Consider the following 26,696-nt stretch of genomic DNA (forward strand, 5'->3'; position numbering starts at 1 on the left):
GTTGATAGGAAGGTCTTCACACCATTTTTGCTGATGAATCACCATTTTGATCACGACAAGCATTTGTTTCAGAGGTTAATTGAGCAGAACCTTGTGTAGACTTGGATATTGTATTTGAAATCCTTTTTTATCCTTTGGTTCTACTGCAAATGAATTCCCTGCTGAACTCTGAGTACAGAACCTTGTGTAGGCAGTATTATGTTGGGTATTCTGATGGCATTTTCAATCTACCTGAATTATTGAGAGATTATCATGGCCTCTATACTTGCCATATCTTCTCCTTGGAAGCTGCTTGGTCTTCTGTCATTGCAATTGTCAAGCAAGGCCACCCAAGTGGACAGGGTTGTTAAGAAAGCATATGGTGTTTTGGCTTTCATTAACAGGGGGATTGAGTTTAAGAGTCGTGAGATCTTGTTGCAGCTCTATAAAACTTTGGTTAGACCGCACTTGGAATACTGCGTCCAGTTCTGGGCGCCCTATTATAGGAAAGATGTAGATGCTTTGGAGAGGGTTCAGAGGAGGTTTACCAGGATGCTGCCTGGACTGGAGGGCTTATCTTATGAAGAGAGGTTGACTGAGCTCGGTCTCTTTTCATTGGAGAAAAGGAGGAGGAGAGGGGACCTAATTGAGGTATACAAGATAATGAGAGGCATAGATAGAGTTGATAGCCAGAGACTATTTCCCAGGGCAGAAATGGCTAGCACGAGGGGTCATAGTTTTAAGCTGGTTGGTGGAAAGTATCGAGGGGATGTCAGAGGCAGGTTCTTTACGCAGAGAGTTGTGAGAGCATGGAATGCGTTGCCAGCAGCAGTTGTGGAAGCAAGGTCATTGGGGTCATTTAAGAGACTGCTGGACATGTATATGGTCACAGAAATTTGAGGATGCATACATGAGGATCAATGGTCGGCACAACATTGTGGGCTGAAGGGCCTGTTCTGTGCTGTACTGTTCTATGTTCTATGTTCTATGTTCTATGTTCTAATATTCATCCAAAACAGCAATAATAATGTTATTGGGCCTTGATATGGCATCCAGAAAAGTTTTCAAAGTTTCAGAATCAAGAAAGGTAGAAGAAACAATGTCTTGCACACTTAAAGTCATGGGAGATCTGATATCACAATTCTTAAAAACATGAGTATGTAATTTGTTGCAGGCTGAGCTAGAAAATTGGATTCATTCATGTACCTCCTATCAATGTCAGTATTTGAGGATAGGTAGCTTACAAGGTGTAGGAAAGAAGGGACATTTCCAATATTTCACTATGAATCTCAATTGAAGACACTGAATTTGATAAATTTGGTGTGGGTAAGTGGGGGAATTTCAGGATATGCAAAATATGTAAGCTCTCAAAGACTTTGCTGAAAAAGTCATTCATCTGTTGTGGTTTCTCTTCAGGACAAGCACTAAGTTGTGAGTCATCAGTATTTTGGATGTCCCTTCATTCCAGGGACTGCAGCAGTCCAAGGCAGCAGCCTACTAGCACTTTATCAAGGGCAATTATGGACAGGCAATGAATGCAGGCTTAGCCAACAACATCCACATTCTAAGCAAAATAAATTAAAAATCAGCATACTGTGGTTCTATTACAGCAGCGGTCGTTGTTTTGGTTATGGCTGATTGAGGTTAAACAGTTTATCATCAACGCAGTTAATTATTAACATACCTAGAGGAGGGCCTGTCAGAATTAAGTTGTGGCATTTCTGCTAAAACAAAGTGAGAATAGTATTGGTGCAAGAACATATCCCAGTTTTATCAGAGATAATGGGAACTGCAGATGCTGGAGAATCCGAGATAACAAAGTGTGGAGCTGGATGAACACAGCAGGCCAAGCAGCATCTTAGGAGCACAAAAGCTGACATTTCGGGCCTAGGGCTTTTGTACTTCTGAGATGCTGCTTGGCCTGCTGTGTTCATCCAGGTGCACACTTTGTTACCCCAGTTTTATGCTTGTTTTGACAGGTAAGGAGTCTGGTGAAGTCTCCTATTATTTGTAATAACTGCTTATTGCCATATTGGAGACCAATTATATTTATGAACCTAGCTCGGCATCCCTTTTACTGTAGCACATTCCAAAGAACAGAGTCACACACTGTTGTGAGATCCAAGAAAACCATGTACAAAGGGATGTTCTGTTCTCTTTATTAATCCTGAAGCTATGCATTATGAAGTTCTTGCAAATGGTTCCTCAGGTGGGCCTAAGTGACACTGGGACTCTGGAAGGACCTGCTCTGCAATTGGTGAGAGGTAATTAAGAAGTGACTTAGACAACAGTTGAGAGCAATGCTGTGCCTTTATAATCACTAATGTTCAGCTTGTCCTCTTTCTTGAAGATGGCGATCATCGCGACACCTCTACGGTCACTTGGCATTTCTACATTCTTCCATAGTTTCACAGACAATTCTACTAATGGTCAAGCAAACATACTCTATGAAACACTGAAACTTGGTGCCACTCCAGTTTCCCAAGTGTCCCAAAATGATTTTATTCAGGAGTTTCTATTCTGCACAATTCTGGTCAACTGCATTTGATAATTTGGTAAAACAAAAAATGATGTTCTCTTGGTTAAATTTTAGTTATTTGTTATTTGGTTTAAAGCTGCAATAAAGCTATAATGTAGAGCTTTCCATTTATTTAGTTTGTAAATATCAGGTTTTGTTCCAACCATTGTGCAGGAAAACCAAGATCTTTCCTGGAACATGATTTTGCAATGTTGTAATTATTAAGTGTTTGATGTGGGAGGTGTATTGAGGCATATTGAAAGTGGTGGTGCTCTGAAGTTGCCAGACATGAAGGTTCCTATTAAACTTCAGTAGACGTGTTGCCAGCTGCTTGATATAAAAAGAATAGCTGGTCACCAGATGGAGGGAAGAAAACCATTAAGAGCCCAAGGGACTGCCAATAAGTTGAAAGTCAATGGGGAAAGTTCGGGTATGATCAAAGCAGTACTGATGGAATTAATGAGCACACATTATCCTGGCACCAACAGTGACTCCGAAAGATCCAAGTACAAGATGAAAATTCTTCAAATATGACTTAGATCTCACTTTAAAATATAAAGTGAACATTTCTTAATTTCAAGCTTCCTCTGCTCCGCTTTGCAGGCATGTAACCAGCAACAAAACCACAACTCGATCCAAAGAGGTGAAAGAAACACTGGGAAAAGAGTATTGCAGACTTACCAAGATCTCGTATTAATACATGCTGCCCTTTGACTTCCTCCTTCAGGATTGATAGTTTCTCCTCTAGTGTAGCACTTCCTAAAACAGAACTACAGAATTAACATCAGGATACTTTACAGCTTTTCACGTCTCAGCTCTGTCCTATTGGATGTAATGGCTAGATTTTCAGAGCCTTGGAGACTTCACTGCTTATCCAAACTGGTTCAAGGAGCCATGATCTATTTTTAGGCAAGGGAGCAGGATGAAAAGGGGGCAAACAAAAAAAAATTCAGTGAGGCTATTAGAACTCTTGCTTATTTCAAACAGACCCCATGTTTTGCTGTGGCAAAGACCATGTCCTGCAATTTGAAAGATATAATTCTTTTTGAATAAATGCTTGTAAATAGCTGATAATATCTGTGAAACTGCCAAGTCATTTAAATGGTCAGCCTTTTAAATTTTGGAAATAAAAAAACCTTGCTTTGACTGCAAGATGAATAAAATCTGTGCTTGGAGTTTCAGTTGATGTATATTGACATAATCCAAGTGTTATCATTATGTGCCTGACTGCTTTTACAACTTGGCATCATTACAGTGGAATGCTGTTTGATTGACAGCTCACAGTGGTCATTAAGAGATAAGCTGTCTTTGATTCAAGGTCATGAATAAAAATGTTTTTTTTCAAGGAATTACATACCTGAGAAAATATACATGTATACAATGGAGCTTGAGGAGTGAAAATGCTTATTTTATAAAGCAAAGACTGTAATAGGTGCATAAAACTATATTTTATTTCATATTAGAATGTTTCTGGAGGTCTACTAGTAGTGGCTTCTGGGTGAGTTGGTAGTGTGCTAAGGCAAAGGGTGGTGGGTAGAGGCATAAGTTGGCATGCTTGGGTATTGGAGAGTAGGAGATGAGGAGGTAAACACTGGGGGCATGATACTTGACAACACAGCTCCAAAACAGCTGTTCCAAAGTTCCAAAGATGGGTCTTTTAATCAGCCCTATTTGGCATGAAGTAGTCTCCAAGGCCACATCTGATCAATGGCTGGGGGAGGCAGACCCAACTACAGCATGCGTTTGCCCACCTCCACCATCCCAGAACAACCATCCCACCATTCACAATACTTTTTATCTCGAAGTAGACATGGCATAAAATTTCTCACTCTTGATTCACATCTAGGCAGGAGAAGTCCAGGCCAATGAATGACAGAAGCAGGAGGCATTCAGTCATTTCAGGATGAGGGTGAAGATTTTGATGATCAAACTTTTAAATGAACTCATGCATAACCGAAAATATTTTTTGAAAAATATAAGAGAAAAGCAAAACACTGCAGCTGCTGGGAATCAGAAATAAAACAGCTAAATGCTCAAAATGTTTAGATGATTAAGCAGCAGTTGTGGAAAAGGAAACTTAATATTTCATCAGAACTGGGAAGAAGATAGAATGTTAATAGATTTTAAGCAAGTACAGCAGATGAGAAAAGAGTTGGGAATGAAGAAGAAAAGTCAAGATCTTGTGAAAAAGTGGAAGATCTATGTGATTAAAGAAAACATAATATGCTTTAAGTCATGGGAATTTGATCAATCGTTCAATAACCAATGAAGGTATTTCCTTGGCAAAGTATCACCTACATAATTGAAAAAATATTTTGTTTCCCTGTAAGCATCTAATATCAAATTCATATTACCTTTCCTCAGCATTTCTTTGTCATGTTCCAGTTTTGTTACTCGCTCAGAATTATTTCTGTTTATCTCCTTCATTTGTTTGTCAAATTCTTCTATTTTCAAATGTTGCTGTTCTTTTTCTTTTTTGAGTTCTTCATTGAAATTATCAATTGTCTTTTTCATTTGACTTTGCTGCTCAGCTGCGGTCTGCAGCTCAGCTTTTAGTGGATTAATGCTATTCATGAGTTCAGTGAGATGTTTGTTTATTCGGACCAGGTCTTTGGTCTGTTCAGAAGCCCAATAGGCTATATCGGTTGCTGTCATCATTCTATCACCCAGGGTTTCCTTCACTACTTCCTGAAACCGGCTCAAAGCTGAAGGGATATTCTGGCCTTGGCAAATGGCGATGATGGAACTGCTGACCATTTTAAGGGTTGCTTGTGTACGGGCACAGGCGTCACATGGTACGAGAGCTGATTCCACTGTCTGTGAACCAATGTTCCGAGTATCTGTAGCTACACTAGGAGGGCTTCTTTGTGCTTCACCTAATCCAGCATTTACAGGTTTAAGAGAGACTTGTGACAGTGTCATCCCAGTGGACTTGCTGTTTTTGTGGGCTGATGGCAAGTTACAAGTTTCAGATGAACAATTCTTCAATCTTTCAATCTCTGCCTTGGAATTCATCAGATCGCTTTGCAGCTTGGAAAGATTCATCGCCATCAAATTTTTCTATTAAAATAGGAATATAATTCAATAGATTAAAAAATCTGTTCTGTTAGTTGCAATATTTCCTATTCAAATTAAATTGTAGCAAACGCATTAAAGGATTTTTGACAAAAGGCAGGTGATGCATAATTATTTGTAGCAATATTTTATAAGACATAAAGCAAGACTTTTTTTTACTTCAGGCTATTGTTTTTAAGTTTGCTAGTGGTGAATTGTGAGTGTACTAATAAATCTTAGAAAGTCTTCCTGAAAATCTTGCTTTGAAGTCTGCAATGTAACCCCACCTTGGGAATGCCTCTTCCATTGTTATTGATGGCTGGTGCTTGTTTAACAGTTGTAGTGTCCAGAACAAATTCAAGTAACTGAGACTCTTTCCCCAAGTAGCAAGGTTCCCTTTAGAAAGCTGCTAGAATATACAGACAGAAGATACATACAGGAAGTAATAAATGGGTATGTAAAAAAAAACCACAATAATTGTGCGTGACGTAAATTTTCACATACGTTACAGGAATAAGGTTGGCAAGGGTGGCCTGCAAAATTGGTTCTTTTTGGGGAGTAGGGAATTATTTCTTGCAGCAGTACATTCTAAAGCCAACCAGAGAGATGACAGTTCCATATCTGGTCATGTGTAATGAGAAATGATTAATAATTAACCTTGTGGTAAAGGAGCTTGAGGTGACAGTGATCATAACATTACTGAATTTCATGTTTTATTTGAAAGGGTTCATAATTGGTATTTTAAACTTCCATGGAGAGGCAATGTCCTAGTGGTACTGTTGCTGGATTAGTAACAGACCCAGGCAGACTATGGAATTAGAATTCAATAAAAATCTAGAATTAATGACAAATGATGACCATGAAACATTGACAACTAATATAAAAGCCTGTTTGGTTCACATTTGGACCCATATGTAAACCCAGACCCACAGCAATGTGGTTGACTCTTAACTGCCCTCTGATGTAGCCTAGCAAGCCAATCAGTTGTATCAGCTGCTAGAAAGTCTCAAAAAAAGGAATGAACCTGGACAGGCAATGGGGAGGCAATGACCTAGTGGTATTATCACTGGACTGTTAATCAGGTGACCCAGCTAATGTTCTGGGACTTGGATTCAAATCCCGCTATGGCAGGTGGTGGAATTTGAATTCAATAAATATCTGGAATTAAGAATCTAATGATGACTATGAATCCATGGTCAATTGCTGGAAAAACCCACCTGATTCACTAATGTCCTTTAGGGAAGGAAACTGTCAACCTTACCTGGTCTGGCCTGTGTGTGACTCCAGACTCACAGCAATGTAGTTGACTCTTGACTGCCCTCTGGGCAATAAATGCTGCCTAGCAAGTGACACCCTCATCCCATGAATGAATGAAGAAGGCCACCTGGTATTAGCTAAGGCATCAGAAACTTCAATGTTAACACAGTCCTCTCAATCCTATTAAGCCCTGCTTCCTAACATCAAGGGGCGAGTGCCACAATTGGGAGAGTTGCCCCCTGGCCTAGTCAAGGAACAGCTGATGTAGTCATACTCATGAAATCCTAATTTACTTATAACCTTGATAACACCACCACCATCCCTGGGTATGTCCTGCCTCACTAAGACAACAGACCCATTAGAGATGCAGCACAGTAGGTAAAGACCACATCTTTTCATTTTTCTTTGTTGTAACACAGTCTTGTTCTCAATTCAGTCTGCAATCAAAAATAAATGACTGAGGAAAGAATTGCTGTACTTCCAGAAAGCAAATTACTGAAAGACACTGTGGGTCATGTTTGCACTGTTACTTTGCAAACTGTGGGGGTACATTTATTAGAGGAGATAGCACAGCACCGGGGTGTGTACTGAAAATATTTGGCCAGCAACAAGTTGCTGATTGGTTTGTGGAATTGTGTCTAATTGTGGATGCCGAACAACATCCAGATGATGACAATCTTCTGAGTGGCTTGGAGTATTCAAACAGCATTCAGGTGTGAACAATACAATGATAGGTCCTCTCTCTCTCTCCTCTCTCGTGAAAATACCTGTCTATAATTTGTGAACTAGACATTCTATGCTTCCTTGAAAAAATAAAAGAATCCAAAGGAAAAGCTCGGGAGAACTGAAGGACCTGGGAAACAAAATGAACTCCTCCATCAAACCTGATGTCTAGTGACATTGAACTATCTCCTCAATATCTCTTCCCTCCATCTATAACACCAAATTATTTGTTTGTGTGTATGTGCACATGGAGGTTTGAAAAGGGTGTTAGAGTTTTAACAAACAGAGTTATAAGTTGACTGTTCATAATCATTTACCTGTAATTATAATCTGTATCTATGTAGTCATTCCTGATAAATACAGAAACTTGGTGCTTGTTTTCTGTAAAACCTGAATTTGTAAGACAGATATACTGGGGATATTGCGTATTTCAGTAATGTTTTTAAACTTTTGTGATGACTCTGGGAGTAGCAGAGTTTAATCTCCAACACACTACTCACCTACTTCTCTGTAGGATTGGATCCATTGATACTTGGAATCTTTTGACAAGAAAGATCAAAATAATATTCGAGAGTATTTAGGTTGAATTTCTTTTAGGTTTGAGGATGATAATACATTATAATCCCTTAAAAGAATCGTGATCTCATGCAAAAGAGCTGAATCAAGACACTTCATTAACACTGAGGAGGTCTCCAATTACGCACCATGATTGTTGAGCAAGTGCTCAATTAAAAAAGTGCAGATGAAACTAGATACATAAAATGACAAAGCTCATATATTTGGGAAAGCAGTGAATTTAAACTTTGGTCAATCAGGGCATTACTACACACCATTAAGGAAACCAGGCATTTCTCATTGAGACATACAGGCAGTACAGGTGACAAGTCCAACTGACAGAAAATTAATTGACACTATGTAAATAGTATAGAGAATGCAAGGATGAATATAGCTCAAGATGTTTTTGTGTAAGTCTAAGTGAGTCCACCTCTGGAATGTTATAGAATGTTCTTTCTTGAGATAATAGAGAAGTCAGGAATATTGCCAGCTGGATAAGACAGACAGTTTTAAAACGAGTGTTGTGTTTGTTCTTTTAAAATTTTGTACAAATAATCTTCTTTGCTATTTCCGGCTTAGAGAGATTTCAGATTTTAGAAAGATGTAGGGAGATAGACTTTGATAGACTCAATAAGACATCATAGTTTGGATTTCTGACAGTGCGTACTTGCAGACTCTGAGCGTGGAATTTGCCCCATGATAACTTGGTAGAGTCAGCAGGATCTACTGATGACTTCAAATAAAGGAATGTCCCCATGGACGGGAAACAGCAAAGGTAAGTATTGTTTATTTTATTTCACTCCCAGGTCTGGCTCACTGGTGGGACTTCCTCGTGACCTAGGGGATCACGGAAACTAGAACAGAGTTAGAATGGCTGAAAATCTGTAAGCAAAGAAGGAAAACAAACCAGGGAAAAACAAAAAGTTAAGGAGACAACATTGTACACAGAATCGCTGACAAGTAGACTGGGGAGGAGGCTTAGTTGATGCTCCTCAGTGATGAAATCCCTCATGAGAAGTCTTTAGACATCTCTAATAATGGATTGGCCACAGTGGACTATTTAACAGGTGTTCCCAAGGGTGAAGATACAGTCAAGCACAGCATGAATACAGTCAAGCACCTCAGGAAGAGAACAGAATGGTGAACAAGCTACTGAGCAGATGTTATTTAAAACAGTAACTTTAATTTGAGATCAACACACTTAAACTAATATAAACGAGACTTGGAATTTGAGAAGGACCAGTCTTTGTAGTTAAACATATGTGGAATTATTCTCATGTGAAACTGGAAGCTGTAATAACATTGGCATATATTATGTGTTATTATATAATATTATATTATGTTCTAGAATGCAATTGATTGTTAAACTGAGAAGATTGCATTAGCAGAAAGAGCTGTATTGGAAATTGTAGAAGTCTGCATTGGAGACTGTCCATGTGTCCTTTATAGGCTTTCCAAAAAGGTTGTTGGAAAGCCGAATGAAATTCAAAATAATCCAGAATAGGTTAACCCCAGTGCACACCTGTGTTTACAAGTGGACAAACAAAATCAAGAGCTAAAGGGGGGTGTAAACAGCTGCAAAGGAGAAGTGATAACTGGCAGGTAAGTGCTGATGTCCCACCTAATAGGGTGCAAGTTATATCTTAAAAGTGGCAAACACCGGAAGACATCATCACAGCCAGTTGCAAATCTTCTACTGGCCTGAAAAAGTAATGACTTGGTGCTTATGGACTTAAAAGCATTGGACTTGGGTTGAGGTTTGTTCATGTTATATTTCGTGATATGACAACTAGTTTCAGTCTACTGATAGTGATAAATAGCAAAGACCAACAGACTGTAGTAGACATGTGTCAATATCCCACTGATGTTTCTACTGGACAAGTCAGATCCCAGAATGAAATCTGGGTTGATGGATTTTTTTTAATTTTAAATTTAATACGGCACAACCGAGACATAAGCACACAAGGCTGCAGGTATGTTTTAGAATGACATCAGACATTTAATACTCAAGTTTATTACACAAATTAATGAAGTAATATAAAACAAACTGAGCTCTCTACATATAACATTTTGAAACACTTCCAACCTGATGGCAAAATAAAATCTCATCTACTCCCCAACACCATCACCTCACAGTTATGCAAAAATCCAGATAAATTCCTTTCCTTTCAAATCTGTAGGTTTGACAACTGCTTCTTCTCGGTTCATACCCTGTGAGCTGAGAAACCTTTTCTCTGAATATTCACACAACAGAGAGCTAAACAGTTTAATAATCTGCAAGATTCCAACCAACATTCTTTGTCTGGAAATTTCACAAATTATACTTCATTAATTGCTGTGAACAATCTCCTTTTACTAAGACAGACTATATATGCTTTTGATTTCAATCAGATCTCCTTCAAACAGTGTCCAAAAGCTTTAGAACACTTTTAAAAAATCTTGCTTGCCCTAGCTTCTGTTAAGCAAATTACCTGATGTTCTGTCTCTCTCTCTGATTATAAGCCCCCATAATAGAAGGAAACTTCCACTAATACTGTAGGAGGCAGAGACTGGTTTAAAATCATAGTTGCAGAAACACTGGCCTAGTTAGTTTTTAAACCCCTTTCTGAAAATTCATCAACATCACATGCCACTGGTTTAAAATCCAAACTCTTTTGCATGTCTTCTTTGCCATCCTGTCTATATAGAACATAGAACATAGAACATAGAACAGTACAGCACAGAACAGGCCCCTCAGCCCACAATGTTGTGCCGACCATTGATCCTCATGTATGCACCCTCAAATTTCTGTGACCATATACATGTCCAGCAGTCTCTTAAATGACCCCAATGACCTTGCTTCCACAACTGCTGCTGGCAACGCATTCCATGCTCTCACAACTCTCTGCGTAAAGAACCTGCCTCTGACATCCCCTCTATACTTTCCACCAACCAGCTTAAAACTATGACCCCTCATGCTAGCCATTTCTGCCCTGGGAAATAGTCTCTGGCTATCAACTCTACCTATGCCTCTCATTATCTTGTATACCTCAATTAGGTCCCCTCTCCTCCTCCTTTTCTCCAATGAAAAGAGACCGAGCTCAGTCAACCTCTCTTCATAAGATAAGCCCTCCAGTCCAGGCAGCATCCTGGTAAACCTCCTCTGAACCCTCTCCAAAGCATCCACATCTTTCCTATAATAGGGCGCCCAGAACTGGACACAGTATTATCTGCACACCAAGATCCCTCTGTTCCTCCACGCTGCCAAGAATCCTATCCTTAATCCTGTACTCAGCTTTCAAATTCGACCTTCCAAAATGCATCACCTTGCATTTATCCAGGTTGAACTCCATCTGCCACCTCTCAGCCCATCTCTGCATCCTGTCAATGTCCCGCTGCAGCCTACAACAGCCCTCTACACTGTCAACGACACCTCCGACCTTTGTGTCGTCTGCAAACTTGCTGACCCATCCTTCAATTCCCTCGTCCAAGTCATTAATAAAAATTACAAACAGTAGAGGCCCAAGGACAGAGCCCTGTGGAACTCCACTCACCACTGACTTCCAGGCAGAATATTTTCCTTCTACTACCACTCGCTGTCTTCTGTTGGCCAGCCAATTCTGTATCCAAGCAGCTAAGTTCCCCTGTATCCCATTCCTCCTGACCTTCTGAATGAGCCTACCATGGGGAACCTTATCAAATGCCTTACTGAAGTCCATATACACCACATCCACAGCTCGACCCTCATCAACTTTTCTAGTCACATCCTCAAAAAACTCGATAAGGTTTGTAAGGCATGACCTACCCCTCACAAAGCCGTGTTGACTGTATTTGATCAAGCCATGCTCTTCCAGATGGTCATAAATCTTATCCCTCAGAATCCTTTCTAACACCTTGCAGACGACAGACGTGAGACTTACCGGTCTATAATTGCCAGGGATTTCCCTATTTCCTTTCTTGAAGAGAGGAATTACATTTGCCTCTCTCCAGTCCTCAGGTACGACTCCAGTGGAGAGCGAGGATGCAAAGATCTTCGCAAGTGGCGAAGCAATTGCATTTCTCGCTTCCCAAAGCAGCCGAGGACAAATCTGATCCGGGCCTGGCGACTTGTCAATCTTAATGTTTGACAAAATTTTCAGCACATCAGCTTCCTCTATCTCTATCCATTCCAGCATGCACACCTGCTCTTCAAAGGTTTCATTCACTACAAAGTTGGTTTCTTTCGTAAAGACAGAAGCAAAAAACTCATTTAGGGCTTCCCCTACCTCCTCAGGCTCCACACACAAGTTCCCTATGCTATCCCTGATCGGCCCTACTCTTTCTTTGACCATTCTCTTATTCCTCACGTAAGTGTAAAATGCCTTTGTGTTTTCCCGGATTCCTTCTGCCAAGCCTTTCTCGTGCCCCCTCCTGGCTCTCCTCAGACCATTTTTGAGCTCCTTCCTTGCCTGCATGTAATCCTCTCTAGCTGAACTTGACCCTAGCTTCCTCCACCTTATGTAAGCTACCTTCTTCCTTTTCACTAGAAGCTCCACCGCTCTCGTCATCCAAGGTTCCTTAATCTTACCCCTTCTTGCCTGTCTCAGAGGGACATATTTACTCATCACTCCCAACAACTGTTCCTTAAACCGTCTCCACATGTCTATAGTTCCCTTACCATGGAACAACTGCTCCCAGTCCATGCTTCCTAACTCATGTCTAATCGCATCATAGTTTCCTCTTCCCCAATTAAATATCCTCCCATTCTGCCTAATCCTCTCCTTCTCCATAGCTATGTAGAATGTGAGGCAGTTATGGTCACTATCACCAAAATGCTCTCCCACCACAAGATCTGATACCTGCCCCGGCTCGTTTCCGAGCACCAAGTCTAGAATGGCCTCTCCCCTCGTCGGCCTGTCAACGTACTGCGTTAGGAAACCCTCCTGAACACACCTTACAAAAACAGCTCCATTCAAATCTTCTGCTCGAAGGAGGTTCCAATCAATATTAGGAAAGTTAAAGTCACCCATTACAACAACCCTACTGCGTGCACACTTTTCCAAAATCTGTCGACCTATGCTTTCTTCAATCTCCCTGCTGCTATTGGGGGGCCTGTAGTAAACCCCTAACGAGGTGACTACTCCCTTGCTGTTCCTAATTTCCACCCATACTGACTCAGTAGGCAGATCTTCCTCGACAAATGAAGCTTCTGTAGCTGTGATACCCTCTCTGATTAGTAGTGCTACACCCCCTCCTCTTTTTCCCCCCTCCCTATTCTTTTTAAATGTTCTAAACCCTGGAACATCCAGCAACCATTCCTGCCCATGAGAAACCCATGTCTCTGTTATGGCCACAACATCATAGCACCAGGTACTGATCCATGCTCTAAGTTCATCACTTTTATTCCGGATACTCCTTGCATTAAAGCAAACACACTTTAACCGATCCCTTGGTTCCTTCCCAGGAAAATCCTTCCCACTAGCTTGTGAAGCAAATGTCAAAGAATTATGTACCTGAACTCCTAGGTGTCTGTTCTACTACATTATCCAAAGTCCGACTTATAATTGTATAAATCTTGCCCTTGTTTGTTTTACCAAAATGCAATACCTCACATTTATCCAAATTAAACTCCATCTGTCACTTTTCAGCCCATAGACCCGATTGATCAAGATCCCTCTGAAATCTTAAATAACCTTCTTCACTGTCCACTATAAAACTAATTTTATGTCATTTGCAAACCTACTAATTATGCCTTCTATAATCTCATCTAAATTACTAATATAATTGACAAACAAAAGTGAACCCAGCATCAATCCCTGTGGAACACTACTGGTCACAGGCCTCCAGTCCAAAAAACAATCCTCCACCATCACAGATAATAGGAACTGCAGGTGCTGAAGAATCCAAGATAACAAGGTGTAGAGCTGGATGAACACAACAGGCCAAGTAGCATCTTAGGAGCAGGAAAGCTGATGTTTCGGGCCTAGACTCTTCATCAGAAATCCTGATTGAAGGGCCTAGGCCCGAATCATCAGCTTTCCTGCTCCTCAGATGCTGCTTGGTCTGCTGTGTTCATCCAGCTCTACACCTTGTTACCTCCACCATCACTCTGTCTCCAGCTGTTAGCCAATTTTGTATCTAATTGGCAAGCTCACCTTGAATCCCATGTGATCTAATTTTACTAATCAGTCAACCATGCAGAACCTTGTCAAAGGCTTTACTAATGTCCAAATACATGATGTCAACTGCTCTGCCCTCATTAATCTTCTTGGCTACTTCCTGAAAAACTCAATCAAGTTAGTGAGACACAATTTCCCTTGCACAAAGCCAAACTGATTATCCCTAATCGTTCCTGCCTCTCCAAAGGCACATAAATTCTGTCTTTCAGATGCGCTTCCAACAAGTTACCCACCACCAAAGTCCACAGGTGCATTGTTTCCAGGTTTCTCCTTACATCCGTTCTTAAACAAAAGCACTACATTAGCCACTCTACAGTTAACCAGCACCTCACCTGTAGTTATAGATGATACAATTTTTCTGCAAAGGGCCCTGCAATCGCCTCCCTAACTTCCCACAAAGTCCCAGGATACACTAGATCAGGTTCCACAGATTTATTCCACCTTCGTACTTTTTAAGACCTCCAGAACTTCCTCTCCTGTAACGTGAACTGTTTTCAAAATATCAATATTTATTTCCCTGAGTTGTCTAGCCTCCATTTCTTACTCTACTGTAAAAGTTGACACAAAATATTCATTTAAAATCTCTCCCATCTCCTGAGGTTCAACTCAATGATTTTCTTTGATCTTCAAGGGGCCCTACTCCCTCCCCAGTTCTCTCTTGCTCTTAATGTACTTGTAGAATCTCTTTGGATTATTCTTAATCTTATCTGCCAAGTGTATTTAATATCCTCTCTTTGCCTTACTATCTCCCTCTTAAGTATCCCAAGTGACCAACTGAATTGCAAATTATAAATAGCTTTGGCATTAGCAGTGCATCATAAAAACTCTTTGCAAATGGTTAGGAGAATATGATTTGCACCGATTGATAAAATATATGGAAAAAATATTCAGAAGGAATTCAGAGAGGTTTGCGGAAAGCTCTCATTAGACCATAAGTGATTTTTTTTCTTGTGATCTAGATTTTACAAAAAGTGAGGCGAGTAGAAAGCAGTTATAGAACTCAGTGGGAAAATTGTCATTATACTAGATGGGAATCAAACAATGATAGCCAATTCCTCACCAGTGATTGAAATAAGCTGCAAATGTTTAGATACTAGAAAGGTGATAGAAGATGACAAGGTACTTTATGCGTTGCATGCTTATGTATCTTGTGGGCCAGAGCCTGAGGGACAACATATCAAGGGCTAGATGCCAGTAGAGATATTCAACAAGAAAGAGCTAATTTATCCAAAAACAGACTATAGAAAGTTATTTCCCAGGTGATCTAATTGCTCAAGAAGATTAGTGGAATTAACTAGTGGGATGCCACAATATTGAATAAACAGGAAAATCTACTGGAAAATGCAAAAATTGCTTTAATATCGAGAAAGGCCGACAAGGGGCAATGGACAGGTAGAATGGATTACAAGAATGATATATAAGATAGTATAGACCAAACTCCAGCAATGACTCAGGAGATGAATTCCAGCTGAGGAAACACTTGTGTATGGGTAAAGAATATCAGATTATGCTTCACACAGCATCTAAACATAGCCCTGAAGGTCTTCAATGGATAAGCAAAGGTCACAGTCTCACTCAACAACACAGTAGAATGGAATTGTTGGACCTTCCCAAAAGTAGAAGTACCATGCACCGAGAGGTGTTTGTAGCTGTCGAGATTGGAAGATAATGCTATACAGAAGACTAAACACAAAGAGTTAGAAAGTTGGAGATAATGTGATGTGTGTTTAGAAGTTCCAGATAGCAGTCAATCGGTTTTATCTAACAGCTGGATCTGCACAGAAAAAGTCCCACCAGACAGGAACTAATTAAAGTCAAAGCTAAGATTGTAGCAAACACATAAAATGCTGGAAAAACTCACCAGGTCTGACAGCATCTGTAAAGAGAGGAACAGTTAATGTTTTGAGTCCAATGTGATGTCTTCTGGGTTAGTAGCAAGGGATTTTGAAGAAAGCTTAAAAAATAGAGGTCAAAGCAAGAATCCCCAAGGTAGCAAAGCTTATATTGAAATTTTATTTGCCTACGTTTTCTCAAGAGTCTAAATTGATTGATATAAACTGCTTTTCTGTAGGCGATCACCTTCAGAAGGAAGTGTTTCCCAATCTCCAAAGGAAGCAAATACATAGAAGGAAACTTCAGAAATTAAGTGTGTCGAAGGTTTGTCAGATGATTCCACGGTACGATACTTTTCAGTGGGAAGAAGATCTGTTTTGTTAAAATTACATCTAACCGAAATAAGATCTTGTTTTGTTTTATTAGCACCATGATGGAAAACCTTCAGGTATTTTTGTGCTGCATGTGAATGATCTTTTATGAAGTAGTACTAGCTGATTTGAAAAGAAATTATTTTTAGGATTAGAACAGGATTTAAGAATCACAGCCAGGCTTCTCAGGCTTTTACATATATTGTGTTGGAAATAAGGCTTAAGAGAGAGTCAGCTGTTACAATACATCAAAAATTCTACTTAGAATATGTTAAGCCTTTCACAGAGAATTGTGTCAATTCCTTGCAAATATATGCAGCTGATTTCAAAGTCTAATTGGACCAGCTACAAAGTCTAATTGGACAACTGAATTGACTGGACACAAACAAATCAGTGCAAGATTTGATATCTCAGAACTAAGTACAATATTGAAAAGGCCAAAGGTCAATGACCTTATACCAGTAAATAAAACATTTTTTAAAATGAAGAAACGTGAACTGAAATTGCCATCTTTTGATAATTTATGCAATAAATATTGTATAAATAGAATACATCTATACCATATAAAAATAATTGTTTTTATTGAGGCTTCTTACGCAAACATTTGTGGTGTGTTTTCAAGCTCAGTAATTTAAAGATATTTCTTATTGGAGAAAATGGAAATGTTGCCCCTTGGCTTGGGAAACCAAGAAAATGAGAGCAATAGAAAGTACTCTGCTGCTGAAACTGTTACACTTTTTAGGAAGTTGACATGGTATTTTTCATGGATATTAAAAAAAACTACTATATTAAGCAGAGGCTAAAGGAGGAATACCTACTGAATGTTGACAGATAATTATTCTCTTTAGAATAATGTACACTTTACAAAGCATGTGAAAGAGAAGAGGTTGGTCCAGAAATTCAGATCCAGGTCATATCCCATTTTTGAAACCTGACCAGATCACAAAATACCCACATTTCTTTCGATGACTTTTGCTCTGGAGATTCCTGGAAAAGGGCCTCCTTTTTAGAAACCTATCCAAGAATCACTGAACCCAGGGCAAGTTTGTAAGGCAAGAGAGGGGTGTGGCCTGAGTGAGGGAGAAATGGCAGGATTACAATGAGTTGGTACCAGGAAGGTGAAGTATTTTTATATTAAGTGGGTGAGGTGGGTTAGATGCCAAGAACATGGATGAGGGCTTTGGGCATATGGGGGTAGTCTGGGTGGGGGAAGGAAAAGATGCCAAGTCAATGGGGGTTATTGCATTGGAGCCGGGGGTGTGAGTCAGGTTGGATCAGTCATGTTTAGAGTTGGGTTGGATCTCAGGGGAGGCGGAAGTTGTTGGATATGGTGGGGGGTGTCAGGGGTCATTTTGAGTAAAGTTGTGAGTCCAGTGGATATTCAGGGATTCAGTTTAATAGTTTACTCAGGAGTTACAGAACATTTTTAATCTTTTAACATGCCCTGAATGTTACATTTTGGAGTTTTCTCAGAGGGTTCCAGGTGCAAGAAATTGCCTACTGGAATTTTCAATTTCGCAGGCAATTCATTTCAGGGGTTAATTCTGAATGTGTTCAATGTTTATGCTTCACTGAGCAGTTTGAATAAACTGATATGGAAGACAGACCAGCTTCCACCTTCTGCTTTACTAGATGAATAATACTAGATTAACACTCAGCACTATTTGATCAATATTTATCTCTTAACCAACTTCACATACACAAACTGACTGTTATGTTTTGCTATATTGCTTTCAAATGTCCTGAGGTTGTGAAAGGTGCTGTACAAATGCAAGTCTTTATTCTTTTACAGACACAACTTATTAATAACACCAGAAATTTCCTACACCTAAACTGATAAATGGGAGCCTGTAAGGAGCTTCTGCAAGCATTTCTGACACTAACAACCTCTTTTCAGAATTGTGCCTATTTTAAAGTATTTTTGTTATAATTTTTACTTTTCATTTCATACATTAATTCAAACAAAGAAGGAAGATTGTAGCTATATACAGCTTTAAGAAATCTGAGCAGTCTGGTTGGTATATTTTGTGGGCATTACAGTTTGCTGGATCTGGAAAAATTGCTTAATTTCGTCAGCGAGTTTTTTGATCCTTCCATGTTGTTGACTGATTGCTTTATACTTTGTCTACCGAAGGGACCACTTTTAATTATGATCTGAAGGGCAAATGATTTAATATATGTTAAAAAGTCAGACTGCAAAGCATTTAAATTATAATTTCTTTTTGCGACCCTCTGTTTAACTTTCAGTACTACGATTTCAAGCAAGAAATTAAAAGGAGTGGAGTTTTACAAATATTGAGGAAATGAATGTTAGACTAAATTGAAGAAATCCTACCTGTTGGTGGAGGTTCCCTAGTTTGAGCATGCTGTTCCAGTATTTCTTCACTACCAAGCCAACAGACATGGATGGACCTACTGACTTAGAAGATGGGATACACTGCTCCTTTGTAAGAAGATCAACATAGTGTGTGAAACTCTGCAACAACAGCACCAACCTACAGAAATAAATACAAGGTACATTCAGAGTAGTGATCACAATTAACTCTTTAGGCCTACTTCAATTTAATATCTTAAGTACACAAGATTTTATTTTAAAATTAGGTTTTTGTAAGTAAGAGAGAATTTATTACAATCTATTCAATCCTATTTTATCCATAGTATAAACCAATACTTAGGCACAAACATAAATGCAGCTTATTATTTTGCAGTACAGGTTTTACACTGCAGAATAGTTTTATATTTGATCAATTATTTAGCAAAGATGATACCACATTGTCATCCCTATTTATTTATTTAATGTCTAATTACGCATACCCATTTAATGTTATCCCAATTTCCATCTTTTTGTACAGTTGCTGAGGTTGTTTGGTATTTGTTGTATGTATTTACAACTCTGTCTGCAGCAAACAAGGTGTTAGAATAATTTTTATGTGAATTATGCAAGATGCAATTTACAAGGAGCTAAAAATGCTATTTCAGACAGACAGATCTTGTCCAGGTAATGTCCTGCAGAAAAACTGCGACTTTGGGGACAAGTCTAGGAGGAGTCTGTTTCATTGAAGTAAACTCCAACTATTTATAGAAGAAATATTCTTATTGTAAGTGCTCAATTTCAATACTAAGTGAATGGTTTTTGGGCAACTTGAAGTCTACCCTAATTGTTGTAATTGAATTAATCATTGAGGGAACCCATTGCAAAGATAATAAAAATGGCACGATTTTAAATGAACCCTAGAGCTGCTTGGCCAATCGATCTCTGGAAACCATGTTACGAATGAGAACGTGTACAATCACAACTTGTCATTGGGTTTTCATTAGCATCTGGGACAATTCTCGGTTAAGGGTTTAACATTACACTTTATCCATTGCTTCAATGGCTTTGCTCCACAATGCATGGTGATGGTGTTCCAAAGCAGGCAGTTCAATGCTTTTAATTTTTTAAAATTTTCTATTATTTAACCCAATTTTCTAATCAACCTGTTCCGAGATGTTATTACACCTCTGGAACAAGTGGGACTTGAGCCCAGGCCACCCCATCCAGGGTAGGGACACTACCACTGTACCACAAGAGCCCTCCACAGGCTTTAAATGGGTAAATACAACATTCTATATGCCTGGTGATCCCTTGGTCTGAAATCTTGGCATCCTGAGACCAAGTTCTCTTATTTTATTGGATGAGCTACATTCCTACAGATAGGCAAATTCCGAAGCATTTCAATAGATTTCCATGCAAGTCACATCAGGTTCACGTAAAAGCATTATTTTCATCATGAATATTTTTTGTTTTTGTAACTCAAATATGCATCAAATACTCATTTCTCAGATTAAAAGACAAAGTAATGTGAATGCTGAGAAATGGAGACTTATACAAAAAGGGTGGAACTACTCAGCTGGTTAGATAAAAACTGAGGAGTGAGAAACAGTGAATGTTGCAACTTTGTAATGAAACAAAGAACTGTGGAGAGAAAGCAGAGTTAACATTTTCATGTCCAGTGAAACTCTGGTTTCATCTTTAGTGTTTTGAATCCACCTAGGATCACATGAATCTCCATAACATTCAATATTCCTCGAACAGCTGTTTTCGTCGCATGCTAAGATCCACACTCAATGCCATGCGCTGCCACATTGCACACTCTCAACCTTGTTTTGTCCATCAGCACTGCCTCACACTGTCTCAGAGCTGTGCTGCCCTCCTCCCAATTTCAACTGTTTGAAGTTTTAACAAGAAACTTTTTCTATTCCTATCAGGCATCAAGGAAGACATGCTAGAACAACTCCGAGATACCCATACCCCTCTGGAACATCGTTCCCCTTCCCCTCCCTCATACTCCATCCTTTCTCCTGATCCCACCAACTTGTTGAGTATTTACCATTCCTTCTGACCTTCCAGTCTCTGATGTTGAACATTCCTTACTAGGCAAAGATCTTAGTTTTATCCCTCTGCACCCCTATCTCAATGAATTTCGGGCACAATCTGCGGTTGAATTCTTTTTCTATCACTTTTGTCCCCATTTCTTTGGACAGGAATACTGTCTCCATCTCACAAACACCTTCACTCACCTCCAACACTCACCCTCTACTTGGACCTCTCCCTCCAGTCTTTTATCTGCATTTTGTTCATCAAGAACTGTCAATGTAACATCAGTCACCTTAATTTTTGACCATCGCATCTATGTGGGAAGTCCAGGACTTATGATCTCTTATTTGCGTTTTCGTCTGTCCTGGCCTGCTATCTATTATCTCATTGTTAATCGACTCCTCATATCTCTTAGTCCCTCTGGGCTCTGTCTCCACAAATCTGTTCACCACTTCTCCACCCACCCCCACATTAGTTTCGGCATAAATACTAGTTTTGCCTGCAAGTGATAGGTCATGACGAAGGATCACCAGATTCAAAGTGTTAATTCTGCTTTCTTCCCATTGACAGTGCAGACTTGCTGAGTTTCTCCAGCAATTTCTGTTTTAGTTTTGACTGTGTGTCCTTTTGTCATAGTCAGAACATTTTGCGCATATGACATGATAAGCAGGCACAAAGGTAGAGGAGTAGGGAAAGGAAGGAAGGGACAAAAGAGAAGGTCTATGACAGGGTGGGTGGTTAAGTGACAAAAGGGATGATAACAAAATTAGGTGGGAATGGGTCTAATAAATAAACAAAAGATAGTACTGGAGGAGATGCAAATGACAACAATTTAATCTAAGATTGAGATCCAAGATGTGATAATAGGAATCAAAAGATGTGCGGATGCTGTAAATCAGGAACAAAAACAAGGCTGCTGGAAAAGCTCAGCAGGTCTGGCAGCATCTGTGAAGAAAAAAATCAGAGTTAACATTTCAGATCCGGTGACCCTTCCTCAGAATTCCAATACGCTGAACTCAGAATGCGATAAATACGGTTGTTCCTGCCTGGTTAACATATTCAAACTGTGTGCATGTGCAATGGAAATGCATTCACCGTGACCTCACCAGTCTGTGGAAGCTGCATTTGGGGTGATGGTGTCTGGTGCATATTTGGAAAAAAAACCTTTTGTTAACTAATGCCTGTTGTCTTGTACTTTTTTCAGAATAATGTTATTTAATGAATTTAATACAGCACAGGAACAGGCTTGGCCCACCAAACCTGTGCCAATTCTTAATCCTTATTCAGAGCTGCTACTTATTGCCCATCTGCAGTTTCTGTCCCACTGTTCGCTTCACATTTATGTGTCTATCAAGATACACCTTAATCGTTGTTAATGTGGTTGCTTCCACTACTTCCAATGGCAGTACTTTCCAGGCATCCGCTACCCTCTACGTGAAAAGTTTTTCCTGCACTTCTCTCCTAAACTTTCACCATCTCACTCTGAACCCTGTACCCTGATGTAGTTGATCTTTCCACCCTAAGAAAAAGCTTCAGACTATACACTCTATCCATGCCTCTCATAATTTTATCCTCTATCAGGTTGTCCCTCAGCCTCCGTCTTTCCAGTGAAAACAATCTGAGTTTATCTAACGTCTCCTCATAACTAAAACTCTTCAGACCAGGCAACATCCTGGTAAATATTCTCTGATGTAATCCAACAACTAGTATTATGTGCTTTTATTTAGTTTAACCTGGCTGTTGCTGCACTGTAGCACTGGGCCGTGCTTGCTCATTTGCTCAAAAGGGGATCTTTCAAAATGCAACAGTGCCATCTTGTGGTCAAGATTGTAGTACAGCAAAAGATAAATCAATAAACTTTGATAACGAAGTGTGGAGCTGGAGGAACACAGCAAGCCAGGCAGCATTAGAGGAAGAAGAAAGCTGACATTTCCTGACCCAAAACGTCAGCTTTCCTGTTCCTTCGATGCTGCCTGGCCTGCCATGTTTCTCCAGCTCCACAATTTGTTCTCCCCCTGCTCCAGCATCTGCAGGTCTTGTTATAAGTAAACTGGCATTTTTAACCATTTTAATTGCAGAAAGTGTCCAGAACATTTCATTGAGGCAATATATACAGAAATCACAAGCAGAAGAATTAGGACAGAGAATTGAAAATGGGTTTAATGGTATTTGTGGAATCCTCCTTGTTCCAGTCCCACTTAAGCCCCCTCACATAACTATTTCCAATACATCAAAGATTGTATTGATTGTGTGTCTTGCTCTTTTCTGAGACTGAAAACGTTGATCAATTTTGCTTTCAATTTCCACCCTTTTCTCATCTTACTTGGTCTATTTCTGGCTCTTCCCTTCCCTTTCTGGATTTCAGTTTCCGGTTCCAGGGATAGACCACCTACCAATATTTTTTGCAAACTCACTGACTGCTACCGTTCTGTCAACTACTCTTCATAATAACTTGCTTCCTGTAAGGACTCCATTCCAGCTTCTTGATTTCTGTCACACCTATTCTTATACTGTTACCTTCCACAAAAGAAATTCCAACATGTCTGCCTTTTTCCTTCACCAATGATTCCCTCCCCCTGTGGTTGACAGGGCCCTCAGCCATGTCTGACCTAATTCCCACACTTCTTCCCTATTTCCCAGAATCACATTCCCTTTGCCTTCTATTTCCACCTGTCCAGCCTTCATATTCAAAGGATTACTGTCCGTCATTTCTTCCCAGAATGGTATCAGTGCCAACCATATCACCTGATTCCTTCCAGTCAGCATACCGAAGGGACCAATCTTTCCATGACACGTTGGTCTACTTCTCCATTGCTCTCCAATACCTTATCCCCATCCCAAAACACCATCCCATTCAATCAGAGGAGTGCAACACTTGTCCTTTTGGCTCCTCCCCCCCATATCACTCCATCCAAGTAAAGCAGCAATTTACTTGTATTTCCTTCAATCTGGCCGAATGTATTAGCTACTCAAGATCTGGTTTCTGCTGCATGGGTGTGCCCAAATGGAGTCTGGGTGATTATTTTGTGTAACACCTTGTCCTCAAGTTAACCTGACCGTCCAGTTACTTGCCACTCGACATGCAATCCCATTCTCATGTTTACACTTCTGTCCTAGGTTGGCTGAAGTGTTTCAGTGAAGCCCAATACAAGCTAGAGAACTGCAATTCATTTCCGTTCAGCCTTCTGCACTCAACGTGAATTTCTACAACTTCAAATCATGAACTCTGTCCTCCATTTTGATAATTCCCAAATCCCCTCATTCCAGTGTCTGTATCTTCTTCCTATGCTTATGTTTTCAATCAGATCAGACCTACATTCGGCTATTAACACCCATTCCAAATGTGTGCTTTGTCCTTGCTCTGCAACAATTACTACTGCCTTTGCATTTTGTTCTGTGACACCTTTGATCTCCAATCTCCCTTGCCCTCTGACCTTTCCTTGATCTTCTCTTCTGTTCCATTGCTTCTTACCACATTCTTCAACAGTCAGAAACTAACTGTCCATCTTTCTTTAGTTCTGAAGAAGTCATTTTAGACTTGAAACATGAACAGTGTCTCTCTACACAGATGCTGCCAGACCTGCTGAGTGCTTCCAGCATTTTCTGTTTTTATTTCATATCTCCAGCATTTGTATTGTTTTGTTTTAATAAAAAACTTGGTTTCATAATTTTAAATATAGATCTGGAGGGGATTGCAGTGATAAGGTAACTATAAAGGTAATTGTAACTGAAGAATTTGAATTTGATGTAAGGATAGAGGGCAAAGGAATCAGGCATTACAGGTAAGCAGGCTTACAGTGTAGTGCATGCAGTATAGTTGAAATGAGTTACAGTTTTACAAGGGAAGAAATTTGGGAAGATGACAAGATGTTTATTGGAGAAATTGATTCCAAAAGTAGCTGAAGTCTACAAACAACAGTGGAATATAAATAGGACAGAAGTAGGTGATGCTGCAGAAATGGAAAACAGCAACCCAGTGAGGGATATTTGATTAGAACTTCAACTTGTGATTGTTTTTGACATCGGGTTTGTAAACTATCTGGTTCAATTTAAATGAGCAATCAGAAAGAAGATGAAATAAGAACAAGTTGTACGTCTTCAGTCTTGGTAAAGATCAATTGGAAGAAATCATTGTCAGACAAGCAACATTTAATGGACATTAAGTTAAGAGTGATGAAGTAGTAGAACTGGGTGTCATCAACATAAATATGCTAACAGCTATAATGTGGAGGTGCCGGTGTTGGAATGGGGCGGACAAAGTCAGAAGTCAAATGACACCAGGTTATTGTCCAACAAGTTTATTTCAAAACACAGGTATTGAAGCACTGCTCCTTCATTAGGTGAAGTGGTTATTGCAATTAGGATGGTGCGTAAATGAGGAAGAGGAGACTACAAAAGTTTGTGAACCTAATAGGTCAAGCAGCAGCAACAGCAGAACACAAGCATGGTACCTTAAGGCAGAAGTGGTGGAGAGAGAATGGAATTTTGTATTAAGGTGACTACCATCAACAGTCAAGAAAGATGGTCACAGTTACACTGGAAAATCAGAATACCGCAAGTGCTGAAAACCTGAATTGGAAACCGAAAATGCTGAACAGAAAAATTAGATCAGGGAGCATCTGGAGAGAGAACAGTTAACCTTTACTTAAGTCTGTTTCTCCATCTGCGGCTGCTACCTGTTCCTGTTTACCTTTATTCAGAATTTTGTGTCTTTTATTCCAGTTATGACAGATATTCTTTGATTAAATTGGTAAAATTGTAGTAAATGCACAAAATGAATGTGTTGCTTCACAAATGGTTACAATAGGTACAGCCAGCTACTTTTTTTTCAGGATATTGTTTTAAGTTAGTCGCAGGTGTTTTCAACAGTGAAAACACTTTTCAGGCTCTTTTGAACACATTAACCAAAACATTAGTGAAACTTTGCTGCTTTTTAGCAAGCCTGCAGGAAAGACAAACAGGAACAACGTTTGCCAATCTCTTGACACAAGTACTGCATTGGCCTCTGTCTCAAATAATATTGGCTAATTTGACATAGAATATGGATCAAACTGGAACCTTCCTGGTCCATGTGGCTCATCAACTATCTACGTTTACCTTAACAATTGAGCCATTGAGGGAGCCGTGACTAGATAAATGCTCCATAGCATTTTAAAGTTGAACAAATGTCAAGAGTCAACCACTGTGTACACATCAATATAAATATTTACAGTTTGGAGAGTTATTATAAACACAACTAATTATACTGTGAAGCACAATTCCCAATGGAAAACTACTGAATCAAAATATACACTTGACATTTTTCGAGTACATTTTTAACTGACGTATCTCTACCAACAATTGTTTTTGCTAGCGTGTCAGTGTGTGAGGGGAGGCATGTTAAAAGTATGTAAAACTGTGAAAAGCATGGATAGATTAGATTGTCAGAGATAATAGGAACTGCAGATGCTGGCGAATCCAAGATAGCAAAGTGTGGAGCTGGATGAACACAGCAGGCCAAGCAGCATCTTGGGAGCACAAAAGCTGAAGTTTTGGGCCTAGACCCTTCATCAGAAAAGCCTCTGCTTTTGTGCTCCTAAGATGCTGCTTGGCCTGCTGTGTTCATCGAGCTCCACACTTTGTTATCTTAGATTAGATAATCAGTCTGTTTTCCAAGATGAAAATGTTAAATACCAAGGACATAGATTTAAGGTGAGAGGGGAAAGTTTAGAGATGTGCAAGGCAAGTTTTTATTTAAATACAGAGGGCATTAGGTGCCTGGAATGAGCTGCCAGGGTGCTGGTGGAACCAGGTTCGATAGCAATGTTTAAGAGGCATTTTGACAAACACATGAACAGGCAGGGAATAGAGGGATAGCGACCATGTGCAAGGAGATGGGATTAGTTTAGAATGGCATCATGGTTGGCAAAGAC

At 39.7% G+C, this 26,696-nt stretch overlaps 1 protein-coding gene across 3 annotated transcripts in view; it reads right to left on the bottom strand.

Annotated features, from left to right (window-relative positions):
- ccdc157 (coiled-coil domain containing 157) overlaps positions 1 to 26,696 on the bottom strand; it is a 56,237-nt gene that overhangs the window by 20,185 nt on the left and 9,356 nt on the right. For all 3 annotated transcript variants that reach the window (XM_059655024.1, XM_048555801.2, XM_048555802.2), the window contains exons 3-5: positions 18,763 to 18,922; positions 4,852 to 5,557; positions 3,179 to 3,256 (exon numbers count right to left, since the gene is read on the bottom strand). In XM_059655024.1, coding sequence (XP_059511007.1) covers positions 3,179 to 3,256; positions 4,852 to 5,557; positions 18,763 to 18,922 — 944 coding nt within the window. The remainder of the gene's footprint in view (positions 1 to 3,178; positions 3,257 to 4,851; positions 5,558 to 18,762; positions 18,923 to 26,696) is intronic.

The sequence above is a fragment of the Stegostoma tigrinum genome, chromosome 26 (genome assembly GCF_030684315.1).
Source record: "Stegostoma tigrinum isolate sSteTig4 chromosome 26, sSteTig4.hap1, whole genome shotgun sequence".
NCBI classification, from domain to species: domain Eukaryota; kingdom Metazoa; phylum Chordata; class Chondrichthyes; order Orectolobiformes; family Stegostomatidae; genus Stegostoma; species Stegostoma tigrinum.